The sequence below is a fragment of the Scyliorhinus canicula genome, chromosome 7 (genome assembly GCF_902713615.1).
Source record: "Scyliorhinus canicula chromosome 7, sScyCan1.1, whole genome shotgun sequence".
Lineage (NCBI taxonomy): Eukaryota > Metazoa > Chordata > Chondrichthyes > Carcharhiniformes > Scyliorhinidae > Scyliorhinus > Scyliorhinus canicula.
In genome coordinates this window covers 161,115,231-161,132,199 of record NC_052152.1, presented here as the reverse complement: position 1 = coordinate 161,132,199, position 16,969 = coordinate 161,115,231, and the positions used below count along the sequence as shown (strand labels likewise).

Genomic DNA, 16,969 nt, shown 5'->3' with positions numbered 1-16,969 from the left:
CTAAATCACAACTAACTAAATTAAGTTGTAACTAGAAGGAACAATTGCTTACTTCCTGTCTGTGCAAATCAGGATTATTTAAGAACACACTTCCAGGAGCCAAACCTGTACCGTTGGGAATGAATGGAGGTTGATAATAAAATGGTGTTGTCTGTAGAAGAAAAAAAATAGATACGAGCATTTTAAAGAAACCTTAATTGTACAGTTTGGAAATCAAGTACATGATGGAGCTCAGCAAACTGCCATGGACTTTAGAACAGTATTTTAATCTTTAACCTTTTAACTCATTTCATTCATCTTTTAATCAAAATGTTACATAAAACTGATGCTACGTGTGGACTATTCATGATATTAAATTCTAGTATTATGTTCCAGGCATGTCTCACAGTAAGCAAAAAAATATAACTTACTGATTTTCACTCAGTAATTAAATTATGTACACTTGGCAGAATAAGGGTAATTGAGGGAACTTGCGTTACTGTGGAATTGTAATTCATGCAGTTTTGGAGCTCAATGCAGTAACTTACCTGACTATCTGCATTACCTCCTTCTTCATTATAGTTAACCATAGTCCACAAAGGTTCATTAGAAGGTAACGAATATTGGGCCTTTTGTGCACATGTACAAAATATAAACAAACAAAAACCCACTGCAAAGTTTAAAAGAAATAAACAAAATTAGTTAATCAATCAATGTCCATTCCAAAAAATGGCTTCATGTCATTTGATTAGTAAAATGGCCGGATGCTCTTTATGTTTCTTTTGAACAATTGGATCACAATAATATGAGATCGACAAATTGGTATCACCTTTCACATAATATCTTGTCCCAAGACACTATACAGGAGATTTATAAACCACAGAGACACACAAGATATATTAGAGCAGATGATCAAAAGTATCAGGTTTTAAAGAGTGTTTTATAGGAGGAAAATGAGTCAACGATGTTGGAAGTGAATTCCAGAGTTTAAGTCATAAGCAGTTGAAGGCACCGCCACTAATTGTACAGCAATTAAAACTAGAAGTACTCAAGTCACCAGAATTAGAGTGCAAATGGCTGAGGGTTGAGAGGCTGTTGGAGATTACAGAGATAGGAAGGGGCCAGTCATGAGGGATTCGAAAGTGAGGATGACAGTTGAAAAATTCCAATATCATGCACATTAGAACATCACAAATATTTTGTTCAGGCAACAAAAGGAATAGTTTTGCAGTAGAAAAGATATGCTATCGTGACCATGAATATTGAATGCTGAAACAAAAGACTGGGAACTCCATGAAGTACAAGGAATGATTGAGTACTTGACTCAATTCAAAGTCTCTGATTTCACCATAAAGTACATTTCCTTGTTAACTAGAACCACTGGTGGATGACGGTTATTTCAGGAACGACAAACCTTAGTTCAGCACTATTTTAGTCATTAATGCACCGAGGTTCTTAAATGTTTCTTCAATAAATATGTAATCTCTCCCATTCTGGTTTGTTGAGTAACCTTTTATAACTCCTTTTATAAGGCCACAGAGGAGTCCAAATAAACTTTGTTTATTTACAATAACTATTATATACATCACACGGTAGATCCCAACTGGATCATGACAGGGAGAGTCAGCCCTATATACACTACAACTATACATTGTTTGGAGGCCCCCTCCCTTTTAACAGGGAGCTCATATTCTGGAAGGTTCAAGGGGTTAATTGTTCCCACCCTGTAAGGTAGTAGCACCTTATAACTAAAAGGCTTCATTGAAATATATCTTTTACTTAGCATCTTTATGATAATCTAATAATAATCTTCATTGTGACAAGTAGGCTTACATTAACACAGCAATGAATTACTGCCTAGGCGCCACATTCCGGCGCCTGTTCGGGTACACTGAGGGAGAATTCAGAATGTCCAATTCACCTACAGCGCATCTTTCGGGACTTGTGGGTTTACACCACTGTCCTCCAGCGCCAAACTACCAGCATAATTCCAGAGCTGAGGACTCAATCTTAAACAGAATGGAGTGTATTGAAGCTCCATGGACCTGGTAAGGCCCCACGTCTTCGGTTAACAATATATGAAAGGCAAATCCAATGCCATATGAAGCTGGTCTGCAAAGTCTTATCATCTTCATTCATATTAACTTGCAGAGAAAAGGTATTCTCCCTGTCATGATATGCAGACAGGCACAGGCAGGCAGCTAATGAACACAGAGAACAGGACATGACCAATGAGCAATGAGCAGGCAGGACACTCAGGGGTGGTATCTCATTATAAAAGGCACGAGGCACTCACACTCCGCTTCTTTCCACTGATGAACATCTACAGGGTGAGTCAGGATGTATGTACAGTATCACATCTCCAGCACGTGGCTACGAGCTAGTCTGGTTCAGTCAGACAGAGTAACCACACTTAGGTTAGCAGAGAGTCAAACTCATAAAGAACTGTACTAACTGTGCTACTGGTTCAATAAATCAGATTGAACTAACTTCAAGGTCTAGAGTATCTTTTGGTTAAAGCTGCATCCAGTTGCAGCCTGGTTTATCCCAGAGTAATACAACACTCCCCTTTAATTCTCTGACTTTTGGCAGCCCTCTCTGTGTATTCTGTATTTAAGGATTAACCTAAAATTTCCTTCCTATAGAGAACTGTTCCAGCAAGATATGACTCGAGCAATAAAAATACTTCCCTGCTTTGTTTGAGCCCAGGCTGCACCAATGGGTGTACATGTTGCCCATCCACAGCCCTGTTTTGTATTTTGAGGGTTCCAGACAAAAGTTTTACTTTTGAAGTTGAAACTTTAAATTCTTAACTTTAAAAAATATAAGCAAGCGTGCATTACTAGACTTTTTTTAAAAAGGTTCCAGCCTGGTTACTATCAGAAATACAAGATCAACAAATCCAAAACATTTAAAGTCAACATGCTCTTTTCAGTTGGTTCATTCCAATGACTCCTGTTTGAAAAAAATAAACCCTGTACTATGAATGTGATCTTTCATCATGCATTATGTTGTACTCTAGCGATATGGAATAAATAATAGATTCCTGACCATATATCAAGGAAGTCCTTGTTGTATAACCATTATTCAAAGTAAGATGTACTCCCATGCCTGATTGTTTATGGGGTCAGTTTGCATAACCTCTGCATGTTTTATAGGTAAATATCTAGTTACTGAATTAGGCAGTAGAAGACATTCTGATGATTTACAACTGTTCTATTGCAATACTAGAGTTCAGTACAAATACTAGTTTCCATTCTTCCTTTCGCAATCCTCCCCCTATCCTGAAAACACCCACCCTGGGAGGACACCTAGCTCTTAAATACAAGCTACTCTCAATTCACTCTGATGCAAGGCCTGGTTTATTCTTAAGGAACCTTTATTCTTTGGCAGCATGGTGGCACAGTGGTTAGCACTGCGGCCTCACTGCGCCAGGGACCAAGGTTCAATTTTGGCCTTGGGTGACTGTCTGTGTGGAGTTTGCACATTCTCCCTGTGTCTGCGTGGGTTTCGTCTGGATGCTCTGGTTTCCTCCTACAGTCCAAAAACGTGCAGGTTAGGTGGATTGGCCATGCTAAATTTCCCCTTAGTGTCCAAAAGGTTAGATGAGTTACAGGGTTACAGGGATAGGGTGGGGGCATGGGCCTAGATAGGGTGCTTTTTACAAGGGTTAGTGGTGACTCGATGGGCCAAATGGTCTCCTTCTGCACTGTAGGGATTCTATGATTCTATGACCACCGTGCCACCCTAATGTGTTTCTAACAATGTCACTGTGTACACATGTATGTGAAAGAATTTCAAAAATTACTACTGACAATGACCAAAAGTCCTCAAACGATGAACTGTCACATTGGTGCCGTTGAAGGTGCTCTCACCTTTCTTGGACTGTCAACCAGATGTTCTAAATTACATTTCCATCAATACTGATCCAGAAAGAGTTAATAATGCTTTCAGTACGGAGAGGAAATATTCTATTCTCCACAATTATCAGTCTTCATCTTAGCAAATATGAGAATCAACAAAATCCCACAAAATATAGTCTCAAAAGACCCTTTGATGATTCAATGGAGCCAGATGTCGCATATGCTGAAAGCTAGTTCAGTTAGATCTGTTTTTTGAAATAAAAGACAAATGAAAGCAAGGGAAATATAGGACTACTAGTTGGACATAGGTTTTTGCTGCAAGCCGCCACCATGCGCATGGCGGTCATGGACCCGGCATTCTCCGGCCGTATCCACAGCTAGAGCTGGGGGTTCTACACTGCATGCCTGCTAGCCCCCCCACTAGGCGGAGGATCGGTGCAGTTTTTGCGCCGTTTCGGGCATAAAGCGCCACTGTTCCCACACCAGCGTCAGCACATAGCCTCCCAAACAGAGAATCCAGCCTTGTGTCTTAAGAACAACTGTTGAGGTCACTGGAATCTGGGCTAACTCATACATGTTGCTTGACCCTTAAGCTGACTGCTACAGCTAGTGCTGACATCTTTATCCAAAGTGCTTTAGTATACTCTACTACGCAACATAGATTCAAAACCTCTTCGATTAAGTACTATTCCTCTACTAGATTGTTGTTAATAAATTCTAATCCTAATCATTATCTTTTTAAAACAAAATAAGTCACAAAGATAGTGGATGACATTATTTACCTGGACTTGCCGAAACATACTCCACACTACCAGTTGGATTTTAGGGCCCAATGACGGGTGTCTTTTCAGGTGGAGGGGGCATAAAAAATACAAGAGGTGGAAAACACTCCCCTTCCTGCCCACCTCCAAACTGACCCACATAATTGGCATTAGAATCGGCAGCTCGCCTGACATTTGAAAATGAAAATGTAATGGTCAACTGAGCTCTGCCTTTACCACAATACATGGGCAAGTGGGCAGGAGTAGCCAGGCTGTTTTTTTAAGCAAATTGCTTAATAGGCGGGAAGGAAGTGGGGAGGGAGGGGGGTTATGGTCTTTGGGGGCAGTCTTGTGCAAAACGGGCACCTATCCAAGGTGATATCCTCACTTTGTTCTGACCGCCAAACACTGCCCCCGGACTTCATTCACACACCTCTCTACGCTCCCCAATCCTTCTCCGTCCAAAACCCCAGACTAACCTGGGTCCAAAGTCCATGGTTGTTTCATCCGTGTGCCTGTTTGCAGTCCCAACAGCACTCACTACTACTTCTGGTGCTACTGGGCTTGCTTGACCAATTAGATTGGCTGGTAGTTCTCAAGGTCGGGACGTCCTCCCACACAGGGACAGAAGTCTAATTTCCATGCTTCCCAGAGTGGTTTATTGCTGCAGGACAGCTTAGTTTAAATCGGGTCGGTTGGCATCCGACATTTCCTCTGGGGTAATGCCCAATATACCTCTCCTCCCTCCCCCCCACTGTGTAAAATTCAACTATAGGTTACTTTCAAGATAAAATCGTGTGGTACACAAATTAGTGAAAGTTTGAAAATGTAGGAATAGGCAGGCTGTCCTGATGAGAATTTAATAATTTGCTTTTAGGAAGAAGGAAAATTGAAATGTTTAGGTATTAATGTTTAAAAGAGTGACAATAACCAAAGATTATAAATTCAAGATAATTAATAAAATATCTAGGGGGCGGGGGGGAGAATTTTTTCCCCCTCAAAGGATTGTTGGGATTTGGAAGGCTGCGTGCGAAAACCTGATTTCACAGGTGATTTTAAAAAGGATCCAGCCAGGCACGTGAAGATGAGGAATTTACAGGGTTATGGACAAATGTGAAAATGTGGGGCTACTCATGACTCCTCTTTCTCAAGACCAGCACAACCATGATGGGCTGAATGGTCTCCTCCTGCACTGGAACTTCCTATGAAATGAAATGAAAATCGCTTATTGTCACGAGTAGGCTTCAATGAAGTTACTGGGAATAGCCCCTAGTCGCCATATTCCGGCGCCTGTCCGGGGAGGCTGGTACGGGAATCGAACCGTGCTGCTGGCCTGCTTGGTCTGCTTTAAAAGCCAGCGATTTAGCTCAGTGAGCTAAACCAGCCCCTTGAATCCATAAGCATTTGCATCAATTTCAAAGAAATTTCATCTGAACATGTTAATATATTCACATTTTGACACCATACGACATGATTTTGGCGGACAAGTATTGCCCTTTTTTGGTCTTGAAGCTTCTAATGCTCATTACTTATGTAAGTTAAAGTAGCTTTTAATGATGGATCACTTCGAAATATATTTTTACACTATATACCCTTTAGAATGTAAATCCGCTGCTTTAGCTTTGAAAGTATTAAATCTCCATATAACTGCAAGTATTGGACACCTCTGAATGATATAAATCTTTTTTAACTAAATGTATAAAATTATCACACGAGATTGTGTGATAGTGTGTACTTACAGAGCAAAAGTAATAAACCAGCAAAGAGCAATCCAATCGCAGCTCCCGCTAAGACAGCTCTTGCAGGCTTTGGAGCGGGGCATGTTTTCCCATCAAGGCAATGGCAGATGTGCAGATTCAAAGAAGTTTCCTGGGTAATCCCCTGTCTATCTCGGATTTTGAGAGGCACAGTGTAGTTTCCAATGGGAATATTATTTTTCCTCGCAAGCCGAGCAGTGTTGCCTGATGCAGCGGAGCACCAAATGAAAATGTTAGGAGACTGACAAGGTAGTAACTTTCTGCATTATAGTTGCAGCCTATTTACTACTCATTCCCTTATGCAGCAAGAAAAAGGATAGCTCAATTGCAAACCTTCCAATAAGTGAAAAAAACTGTTTTACATTGATTATACATATCATCTTATGCATTGCTTTCTGACTGATAACTAGCATTAATTTTGTGGGGACTAGCATTAGATATGCAAGTTAGCTTTACCTGACTAAATATCATTGTGCTAAAAGAAGATTTGACAAAGTCTCACTGCACAGGACCTGTTCCACTTTTCACTGGATGACAAATGAAAAATGTTTCATTCAAAAAGAAAAATACTGCAGATGCTGGAAAACTGAAATATTAATTTATTTGTTCTCCCCACAAGATACAGGGGGAATGGGACTGACTGGATTGCTCTACAGAGAGCTGGCATGGTCTCAATGGGCTGAGGGGCCTTTTTCTGTGCCATTATGACTAGATGGGTTGAATTTTACCAGCCCATCGGAGGCGGGAGGAGGGGGTGCAGGGAGGAGTGGGGGAAGCAGGAAAATATCGAGGTGCTGAGTTGCAGTCAGAGCATTTTACCAAGGGCTTGACCGGAACGGACAGGCTGCCTGCTTCAGGCAGATGAGCAAACAGTTTCATTCAATACATTTTGTTGTGCCATCAGTAATTTACCAATGGCGGGCTCTCCTCCGCTGCATGAGGAGGTTGCCAACTATATGGAGGCAGCCCCCTAGAGGTGGCCCTGAAAGAGGTGAAAACAACCCCTGCTGCCCAAGCAGGAAACCCAAAAGAGTTTTCCCCCCAGCATTCGACCCTGTATTTTCTTTGCCTACTTCTTCAGGCTTAAGGGCCCATGTCTGTCTCAGCAGTGGCCAGCACTCCTGGTGTTGCTGCTGAAGCTGCTGTTGACCCTGTATTTGGGCCAGCAGATTTGGAGGCTGGCTACCATTTTTAATAGGACGGCACCAGCAACAACTTAATTGGTTGCCGCCTCTATAATTCATGGGAGGAGTTCCACACAGCGTGCCATAGCGTGTCAATAACACACATTTCCCTCTGATGTTGGGCTGTCTACCTGATCAGTAAATTCAATACTATGACTCCATGAGATGCTGCCTGGCCTGAGTGTTTCCAGCATTTTCTGTTTTTCCTTCAATATTCCATCCATCTCACTTAAAGAGAATATATCTTTATATGTAGAATTATATGTAGAATTATCGATACATGTACCTGTTGCTTTGGTTAATTTCCAGTTGTCCTTTACATGTTGTTCATTGTCTACGAGTTCAAATGTGAATGGGCCACCGAAAGGATCCAGGTCATCATCTTGTGCTGCAATGATTATAGATTGGATATCACCATCGTCACACATTTCTTGAGATGATTTAAGAAGATAAGGTAGATTGTCATTGACATCAACCAGAGTAAGATGCATTGTGCCAGTCCCTGTGGTGGGAATTTCACCTACAGTAAACAAGAGATGGATGTCAATTCAAACATGGCGAGACTTCACTTACAGAATTATTTTTTTGGGGGGGGGGGGTGGGGGGAGTGATTGTTCTGATTATATTTTTCTGAGTATGAGAGTTATTAATCCCCGAGGCAGAGCGATGGAACAAATGACTGAAAAACAGCTGGAACAGCTCGCTCTTTTGCTTAAGGCATATTTCAAATTTCAAAAGAGATTTACAGGTGGGAAAAGGTCAACTGCATACCTGAAGGGCCTTTGCAATCTCACCGCCGCACCTTTCTTAAAGCAAGTCTGCTGCCACCCCTTGAAATGATCCAGAAACACAGAGGTTCAATGCCACTGTCAACATTGCAGCTACTGGCAAAGCGCGCCCACTCAACTGGCAAGGCTGGAGATTCTCCTCCATCAGGACACAGAAATCAGCAACCAATTGCATTAATAGGCACAGACTTTGATGGCATAAATGCCCTGATGTGTCTAGAATGCTGATTCTTTGGTGGTACACCCTATGGTGAGCACATCCTCTCTGTACCCGTGCTGCCGCTCGGTCATCATACGTGCATCCCTTGGAACTAAAGGATTCATTTATTGTTATTCCTCACTGCTGCTCATTGTCAATTCTGAGTAACTGGATCCATGTCCAGAGATGGCCTCATTTGACACCAACTAGACCGTAAGGTTGCCTGGACACCCCTGTATGATTTGCCATCGCCTGCAGGTGCACAACTCCCACCTTCCATCCCACCCATGCCACCCCACCATACCGCTTTGTCAGATTCGTCACATGGGCGCCGCTGGTCTATGCGTGTGACCAGTGGGGCCGGCGCCAATGCGCGCATGCGCAGTGGCTCCCTTCTCCTCGCCGGCCCAATGCAACATGGCGTAGGGCTACAGGGGCCGGCAGGGAACAAAAGAGGCCCCCAGTCCAAGAGGCTGGCCCGCTGATCGGTTAGCCCCGATCGCGGGCCAGGCCACAGCGGAGCCCCCCCCCCCCCCCCCCCTCGGGGTCGGACCCCACTCCCTCCCCCCACCAGGCCACCCCCGGATACATGCACGCCGAGGTCCCGCCGGGTAAGAGCAGGTGTGAACGGCGCTGGCGGGACTCCGTTTTTTTTGCATGGCTGCTCGGCCCATCCTGGGCGGAGAATCGCCGGGGGGGCGCGTAGAGCGGCCCCTAACCGGCACCGTGCCGACCGCTCCAGCGCCAATGCCAGCAATTTTCCGCTCTCCGGAGAATCGGATGACCGCCGTCACGGCGGCGTCGCGCAATTCACGCCCGGCGATTCTCTTGCCCGGCCCGGGCTGAGAGAATCCCACCCCTGATTTTCTTTGGTTGTATATCCCCTACACAATCTTTCCTCTAGAAAATTCACAACAATCTTCTCAAAGGACCAAAGTTATTCCCTAAGTATGTCCTTCCATTCGCTCAGCTGTTGTCCAGAATAATATCAGCATTATAGTTTTTTAAAATTAATTTACAGGATGCGGGCATCGCTGGCTAGACCAGCATTTATTGCCCTTCAGAAGGTGGTGATGAGCTGCTTTATTGAACCACTGCAGTCCCTGAGGTGTAGGTACATCCACAGTGCTGTTGGAGAAGGTATTCCAGGATTTAGACACAGAAACAATGAAAGAATGATAATGTATTTTTCCAAGTCAGGATGGTGAGTGTCTTGACGGGGCACTTCAAGGTGGTGGTGTTCCCAGGTAACTGCTGCCCACGTCCTTCTGGATGATAGTGGTCAAGGGTTCAGAAGGTGCTGCTTAAGGAACCCTGGTGAGTTCCTTATAGTCCAGAGAAGAATCTTCTTTCTTATTAAACTTCATACTATTTTAAGAGGCTTTCATGAATTTTCATTATGCCTCTTCCATATTTAATGCTTTGCTCTGTCACCACGATTGCTCATTTTTTATACCACATATCCCTTATAATCCTTACTTATGACAATAATTTTTCTAAACAGAGACAGTGGGCTGGATTCTCCGACCCCCCGCAGGGAATCCCGCCCCTGTCGGCTGCCGAATTCTCCGGCACCGGAGATTTGGCGGGGGCAGGAATTGCGCCGGTCGGCGGTTGCTTGCAGCGCCCCCCCCCCCCCTCCCCCCCCGGCGATTCTCTGGCCCACGATGGGCCGAAGTCCCGTTGGTTCTATGCTGCTCCCACCGGAGTAAATTGGACTAGGTCCCTTACCGGTGGGACCTGGTGGCGCGGGCGGGCTCCAGGGTCCTGGGGGGGGGCGATCTGGCCCCAGGGGGTGCCCCATGGTGGCCTGGCCCGCTATTGGGGCCCACTGATCTGCGGGCGGGCCTGTGCTCTGGGGGCACTCTTTTCCTACGCACCAGCCATGTAAGCCTCCGCCATGGCCGACGCGTAGGTGAACCCCCACCCCTGCGCATGCACGGGGATGACATCAGCAGCCGCTGACGCTCCCGCGCCGGCCGGCATAGTCCCTTCGGCCCTGGCTGGCGTGGCGCCAAAGACCTTCCACGCCGGCTGGCAGGGGGCAAACCACTCCGGTGCCGGCCTGGCCCCTGAAGGTGCAGAGGATTCCGCACCTTTGGGGCAGCCCGACTCCGGAGTGGTTCACGCCACTCCGTCCCGCTGGGACCCCCCGCCCTGCCGGGTACGGGAGAATCCCGCCCAGTGTGTGAAATTTTATAGTCCTGCCAAATCCATCGACGTTTGAACAACTTACTGTATCTATGGCCCTGCCTCCACTGAGAAGGGGCTGTAAAATTCCTTTAAACTTCTTTTTAATTGTTATTAAATCTGCATTTTCCAAGAAATTTGACTGTTTACAACATTTAATCAACACTTCCAAATATATATATATATTTTTTAATAAATTTAGCGTATCCAATAATTTTTTTCCAATTAAGGGGCAGTTCAGCACGGCCAATCCACCTAACCTGCACATCTTTGGGTTGTGGGGGTGAAACCCACGCAGGCACGGGGAGAACGTGCAAACTCCACAAGGACAGTGATCCAGGGCCGGGATTCGAACGCGGGTCCTCAGTGCCGTAGGCAGCAATGCTAATCACTGTGCCACTGTGCTGCCCAACACTTCCAAATATAATAGAAGATAATGGCTCAGATTGTGAGATAAAAATAATGGTAAGGCTTTCAATGTTCAAAGTTATTAAGGAGTAAATTGGACAGCAGCTTCTGGTGACTGTACATGTACAGCTAAATGTGGAACACAGGGAGCGGGATTCTCTGACCCCGGGCTGGGTCGGAGAATGGCCGGAGGGCGGGGGGGGGGAGGGGGGGAGGGGGGGGGGGGACACGCGACGCCGCTCCGACACCGGTCCGCCAATTCTCCGCGCGCAATGGCTGCCGGGATAGTCTGAGTTCCGCCGGCGGCGTTCACATGTGGTCCTACCCGGCGGGACCTCGCCGTCCATCCTGCGGGGGGCGACCTGGTTGTGGGGGGGTCCGACCCCGAGGTGGGGCCTACCGATCGGTGGGCCGGCTTCTCCTGGTGGGGGCCTCCTTTACTCCGCGCCGGACCCCTGTAGCTCTACGCCATGTTGCATCGGGGCCGGCGCAGAGAAGGCAACTAGCACTCATGCGCGAGTTTGTGCCGGTTGTAACGTAAATGCGCGAATTCGAGCCGGTCGCAACGCGCATGCGCAGACCCGTGACACCGTTTGACCCCGGTATTGGCAGCTGGAACTGCGTGAGTCGCTCCAGTGCCGTGCTGGCCCCCTGTGATCGCTGATCCTGGGGGCCTGTTGACACCATCGTAAAACGAGACGGTGTTTATGACGGCGTCAACACGTAGTCTCAGGATCAGAGAATCTCGCGCCTTGTTCAAGCATTGAAACACATGGGGCGAGATTCTCCGCCCCACCGCGCCACATTTCTGCCTGACCGGCCGGCGGGATTCTCTGTTACACCAGCCGGTCAATGGGGTTTCCCATTGTGGTGCAGTCCCACGCTGTCAGGAAACCCCAAGGCGCCGGCATAACGGAGAATCACGCCGGCGGAGAATCCTGGCCATGGAATGATGAGAATTTGCTGTATTTACGAGATATATACCCACTAAACACATCAGAAAATGTTTGGATTTCCCATTCAAATATGAGCACCTGTTTAACACATTGATCACTCTTAATTGCTATCAAACGATCCCCCAGACATGGGCAAATCATTTTTACAGATATAGAACATAGAACAGTACAGCACAGAACAGGCCCTTCGGCCCTCGATGTTGTGCCGAACAATGATCACCCCACTTAAACCCACGTAGCCCGTATACCCGTAACCCAACAATCCCCCCATTAACCTTACACTATGGGCAATTTAGCATGGCCAATCCACCTAACCCGCACATCTTTGGACTGTGGGAGGAAACCGGAGCACCCGGAGGAAACCCACGCGCACACGGGGAGGACGTGCAGACTCCACACAGACAGTGACCCAGCCGGGAATCGAACCTGGGACCCTGGAGCTGTGAAGCATTGATGCTAACCACCATGCTACCGTGAGGCCCTGTGGAGTCACATCCTCTCATATTTTAATTATTGTTGGAGATTTGTTTAGATTTTTTTCTTTGTTTCTCTTTCATCTCTCATGATTACATCTGTCTTTCTCCCTCTATCTTGCTTCCTCTTGCCTACAAAATCTTAAATGATATGAGTAGGGTGGCATGTTTGATGGGATTCTGATGGTGGAGATGGTTGAGGGAGGGGGATAGCAGCTGGTGGCAAAAGCGAAAGAAGATTGATGACAAAGAGAAATGTAGATCTGTGGACTGGGAGGAATCCCTCATGCTCTTCCTGGCTCACAAGCTGTGGTTGTCAGGTCCGAAGGGCCTGTTCTGTGCTGTACTGTTCTATGTTCTATGTAAGGGCATTTACCTTTTTCTCTGAAGAGATCCTTGTTTCCCTTCAGCTTTCAGGTTTCCCAAAGCCAGGGTTTAAACTGTACAACAGGTTATTTAAATATTAAATAACCAGTCTGCATCCTGTGTGCAGGTGAGCTGCTTGACCCCCACACCCGCCCCTCCACAAACATCCAGCCCGACCTCCGCAAATGTTGGAAGTGGAATGGTTAGAAGTGGGTTTAAAGTTTCTAAATTTCTTACCTTTCACCTGACCCCCAATCCATTCATTTTTGGTGGATCCCCCCCCCCCCCCCCCCCCCCTCTCCCCACTCCCACCTCCCCATGTGTCTCAGTAAGGCTTCTTCAATCTACTTGCTTAAGGAGACACCCCATTGCTCGCCCTATCTGTGCAGGTTCCAAATCTCTTGTAGAGGGTACTTTTGACTTTTTAATCACTGCAAGTTCCAGTGCAAAGGTCCAAAAGAACTTGGTTGGCAAGTGTAGGTGCATTAAATAATGAGCACCATTAATTTGCTACTATAAAATCTGACCTGTTGAGAAAGATAAAACATTATTGCACGCTTGTTTTGGAAATGCTTTTGGAACAAATGCCCAAGTATGTAAGCATTAGATTAATATTTGTGGGAGAAGACTTACCATCCTCAATTGCATAGACAGTACATATATAAACACTGTCATTCACATAAGGTGATTCTCGATCCAGTGTTTTCACTGTTGAGATAACACCAGTGTCAGAATCGATAGAAATCCAGTCAGCTGGGTCAGATGCTTTTACATATCTTTCAAACAAAAAGACACATGAAGGGTTATTAATCACTGATAAATCACCATGTAATTTTACACGTTACAGTTACAAGATGTTGAGTACATTTGATCTCACGCACTGGTTTTGTTTGCCATGAGGGTTTCAGAGAGAAATTCTCTGGTAGATTTGTTTCCCCCTTCATTGGTTTTACTTTGTTGCTTTCACGTCTCCCAGGTGATTATGTGGCTCCAATGTCACAGGTTATTGGTAAACTGGTGTCACTCTATATGTTGATAATTCCTTCCATTACTTTGTTGATGAATACTGGTGTCCGTTTTAATTACATTACCATATTTCCGAAATCAGGATGACTCATGAGACAGGATAGAGATGATCTAAATTATTTTAATTTGTTTGTGGGATATGGGTGTTGCTGGCTCGGCCAGCATTTATTGTCCATCCTTAATTGTCCTTGAGAAGGTGGTGATGAGCTGCATTCTTGAACCACTGCAGTCCATGTGGTGTAGTTACAGCCACTGCGCTGTTAGAAAGGAAGTTCCAGTATGTTGAATCAGTGACAGTGAAGGAATAGCAATATATTTCCATGATGTGGAGATGCCGGCATTGGACTGGGGTGAGCAGTGATCAAAGCTAGTGATTTGAAACAAACCTGTTGGGCTTTAACCTGGTGTTGTAAAACTTCTTTCACTATATTTCCAAGTCAGGATGGTGAGTGACTTGGAGGTGGTGGTGTTCCTATGCATCTTCTGTCCTCACCCTTCTAGATCTTACAGGTTGTGAGTTTGGAAGGTGCTCTTGAAGGAAAAGGTCGAGCGTTCGAATGGTGCTGTCAAAGGAATTTTGGGGGATTGTACATGCAATCTTTCATTTAGCTAGGCAAATGCCAGTACCATGGAAATGCCACTATAGTTTTTTTTGCTGAAGAAAGAGACATATTGCTGAAGCTTTTCATCTTGCACTCATCAGGACAGGAACAAAACTGTTAATTAGGCCACCAATTTCCCATATATCTCAAATCACCCTGGAATGGTAAAGTATATCTCAACATTTTGAGCAACAGAGGAGCTAGCTACTTCACACTGCTACGCTGGAATAGCAACACGAGCGTTGTTTTCGACGAACGGGATTCTGTCGTCAAGTGAAAAAGGCATTCTGTCTATCGCACACGTGAGTAAATTGGGAAATAAATTTCAGTACCAGTGCAATATGGACCAAATATCCCACTGACATATGCTGGATCATATTCAACATATTGTCCCTTCAGATGCTCAGAACAGGCCGAGTAATGCCCAACACATGTTTGCAAAATTAAAAACATGAGCCTGGATTTTCACCGAGTTGGGTTGATTCAGGATGCTTACAAAAATGGCAGATGTGTCCCAATCCCTGAATTCTCAACCAAATTCCCAGGCTGTGAGATTTTTACGAGTGCCTTAAAACGCTGCGGGCTGCTTCCTATCAGAAATCTGCAACTGACACTCTCAACCAGGTAATTTCCATTGAGGAGATGGGTATCTCCTACTACTCCACAATTTTCATGGAGTTGGGCCAAGTTTTTGAAGAGTTGTGGTTCACAGCTCTTCAGTGGAGTCATGAACTCTAGTGTGCATGAGATCAAAGTTAAAATTGTCCCTCTCATGCCCTCTATGTCAGGATCTACCATTCCACCACCCCTTCTGGTCCGTCACATCTTCTATGCCAAGTCTGATACTTGCATTCCCATTGACTCACAGCTTTCTCGATCCAAAGAACACCCCAGTTAAAGTGCAATATGGAAGAAAAAAAAGGTTTGAAAAAAATGTAATCCAAAAACACTTTTATGTTAGAAAACATTATGAAATTGACTGCAGAGATCAGAGAGCCTGAACTATCACTCAAACAATGTTGCTTCTGGGGACCAGGTATTCTGTTATTCTAATAGAAGTCTTGACTCTCAGCCAAGTGTACATAATGAGGCATGGGAATGGGTGGAAGGGCAGAACTTGACATTGGGCATGAGGAGATGTAGGAAGTGAGTGCGTGGCATGAAGAGGCATAGATAGGGCATGTTTGGAAAGTGAAGGGGGTGTGAGGGGTAAGAGTAGGAGGGCCAGTGTTTTTTTTTCCACTAGACACATGGTCCCACAACCCCGAAGTGGACCTTTTAAACAGCCCGCCTGTGCATCAAGCAGATTTTGTGGCGCCTCAGCATTTCTTCCTGGGTTATCTGCCCGACTCCACCTTGCACCTGGTTTCCAGCAGGTGCAAGAAGCAGGAGCATTCCAGAATGCTTTGGCAGACGTATTCCCCTGGGGTGTTATTCATCACCAAAGTTGGAAATATCAACAGTAACATAAAGTGACACTAACTCACAAGAATCTGCATCCACGGAGCTATCTCGACTCCTAGGAGAGGGTAACAAACAAAGCAAAGTAAAATCAACGCTAAATAAGGGAAAGTAATTCTGGAAAATTTCTCTCTGGCCCTCTTAGATGAAGAAAACAATGCAGAAGATCAAATGGACTCAGCTTCTCCCGTTATATCATGGTATAAACATTTCTGATGAAGAGTATACACCTTAAACATCATAGCCTGTCACCTTCCTTTAACTAGGGTGAACAACCTATATCCATATCAGTTAGTGCATGTGTGTCTCTGTGTCTGAGTGCGTGTGCGGGCATGTGTGTGTGTGTCTGCGTGTGTGTGTGAGTACATGCGCGGAAGTCAGTCCACATTTGATTATTTAACTGAGATTGGTTTAAGCATAATAAAGTTAACCTCTTCCTCTCTTAAACTTAGGAAAACCTGTCCAGTTGTTTCTTTCATGATCATAGCATATAAATAGTTAAGTACTCACTGAATTGGCAAGTATATATATCCTTTTCTATTTTTTAAAATTTAGAGTACCCAATTATTATTTTTTCCACTTAAGGGGCAATTTAGTGTGGCCAATCCACCTAACCTGTACATATTTGGGTTGTGGGGGTGAAACAAGGGGAGAATGTGCAAACTCCACACGGACAGTAACCCAGGGTCCGAGATTCGAACCGGGGTCCTCAGCAACCACTGCACCGCATAAATATACTTTTCAAACGAAAAAGGCTGTTGGAATCAAACAAGGAGAGGACAAAGAGGGGAGCCATTCAACCCTCCCTCACTTGTTTGCAATACAATAATCTTAGATTGCATTAGATGCAAATATTACATATTAATATTTTGACAATAATGAACAATTGGGATATTACTGGGGCTGAATTCTCTGGTCCACCAGCCATGTATTTCTCGGTCGTGTGCAATTTGCTG

At 45.1% G+C, this 16,969-nt stretch overlaps 1 protein-coding gene across 5 annotated transcripts in view; it reads right to left on the bottom strand.

Moving 5' to 3' along the window:
• The window catches only part of LOC119969491 (cadherin-like protein 26), a 111,887-nt gene that overhangs the window by 55,406 nt on the left and 39,512 nt on the right, over positions 1–16,969 (bottom strand). For 4 of the 5 annotated variants that reach the window (XM_038803174.1, XM_038803178.1, XM_038803173.1 and 1 more), the window contains 5 exons: positions 13,558–13,700; positions 7,831–8,064; positions 6,343–6,564; positions 528–649; positions 53–151 (listed from right to left, as the gene is read on the bottom strand). In XM_038803174.1, the coding sequence (XP_038659102.1) occupies positions 53–151; positions 528–649; positions 6,343–6,564; positions 7,831–8,064; positions 13,558–13,700 (820 nt within the window). The remainder of the gene's footprint in view (positions 1–52; positions 152–527; positions 650–6,342; positions 6,565–7,830; positions 8,065–13,557; positions 13,701–16,969) is intronic. The other variant, XM_038803177.1, reaches the window with a different exon arrangement.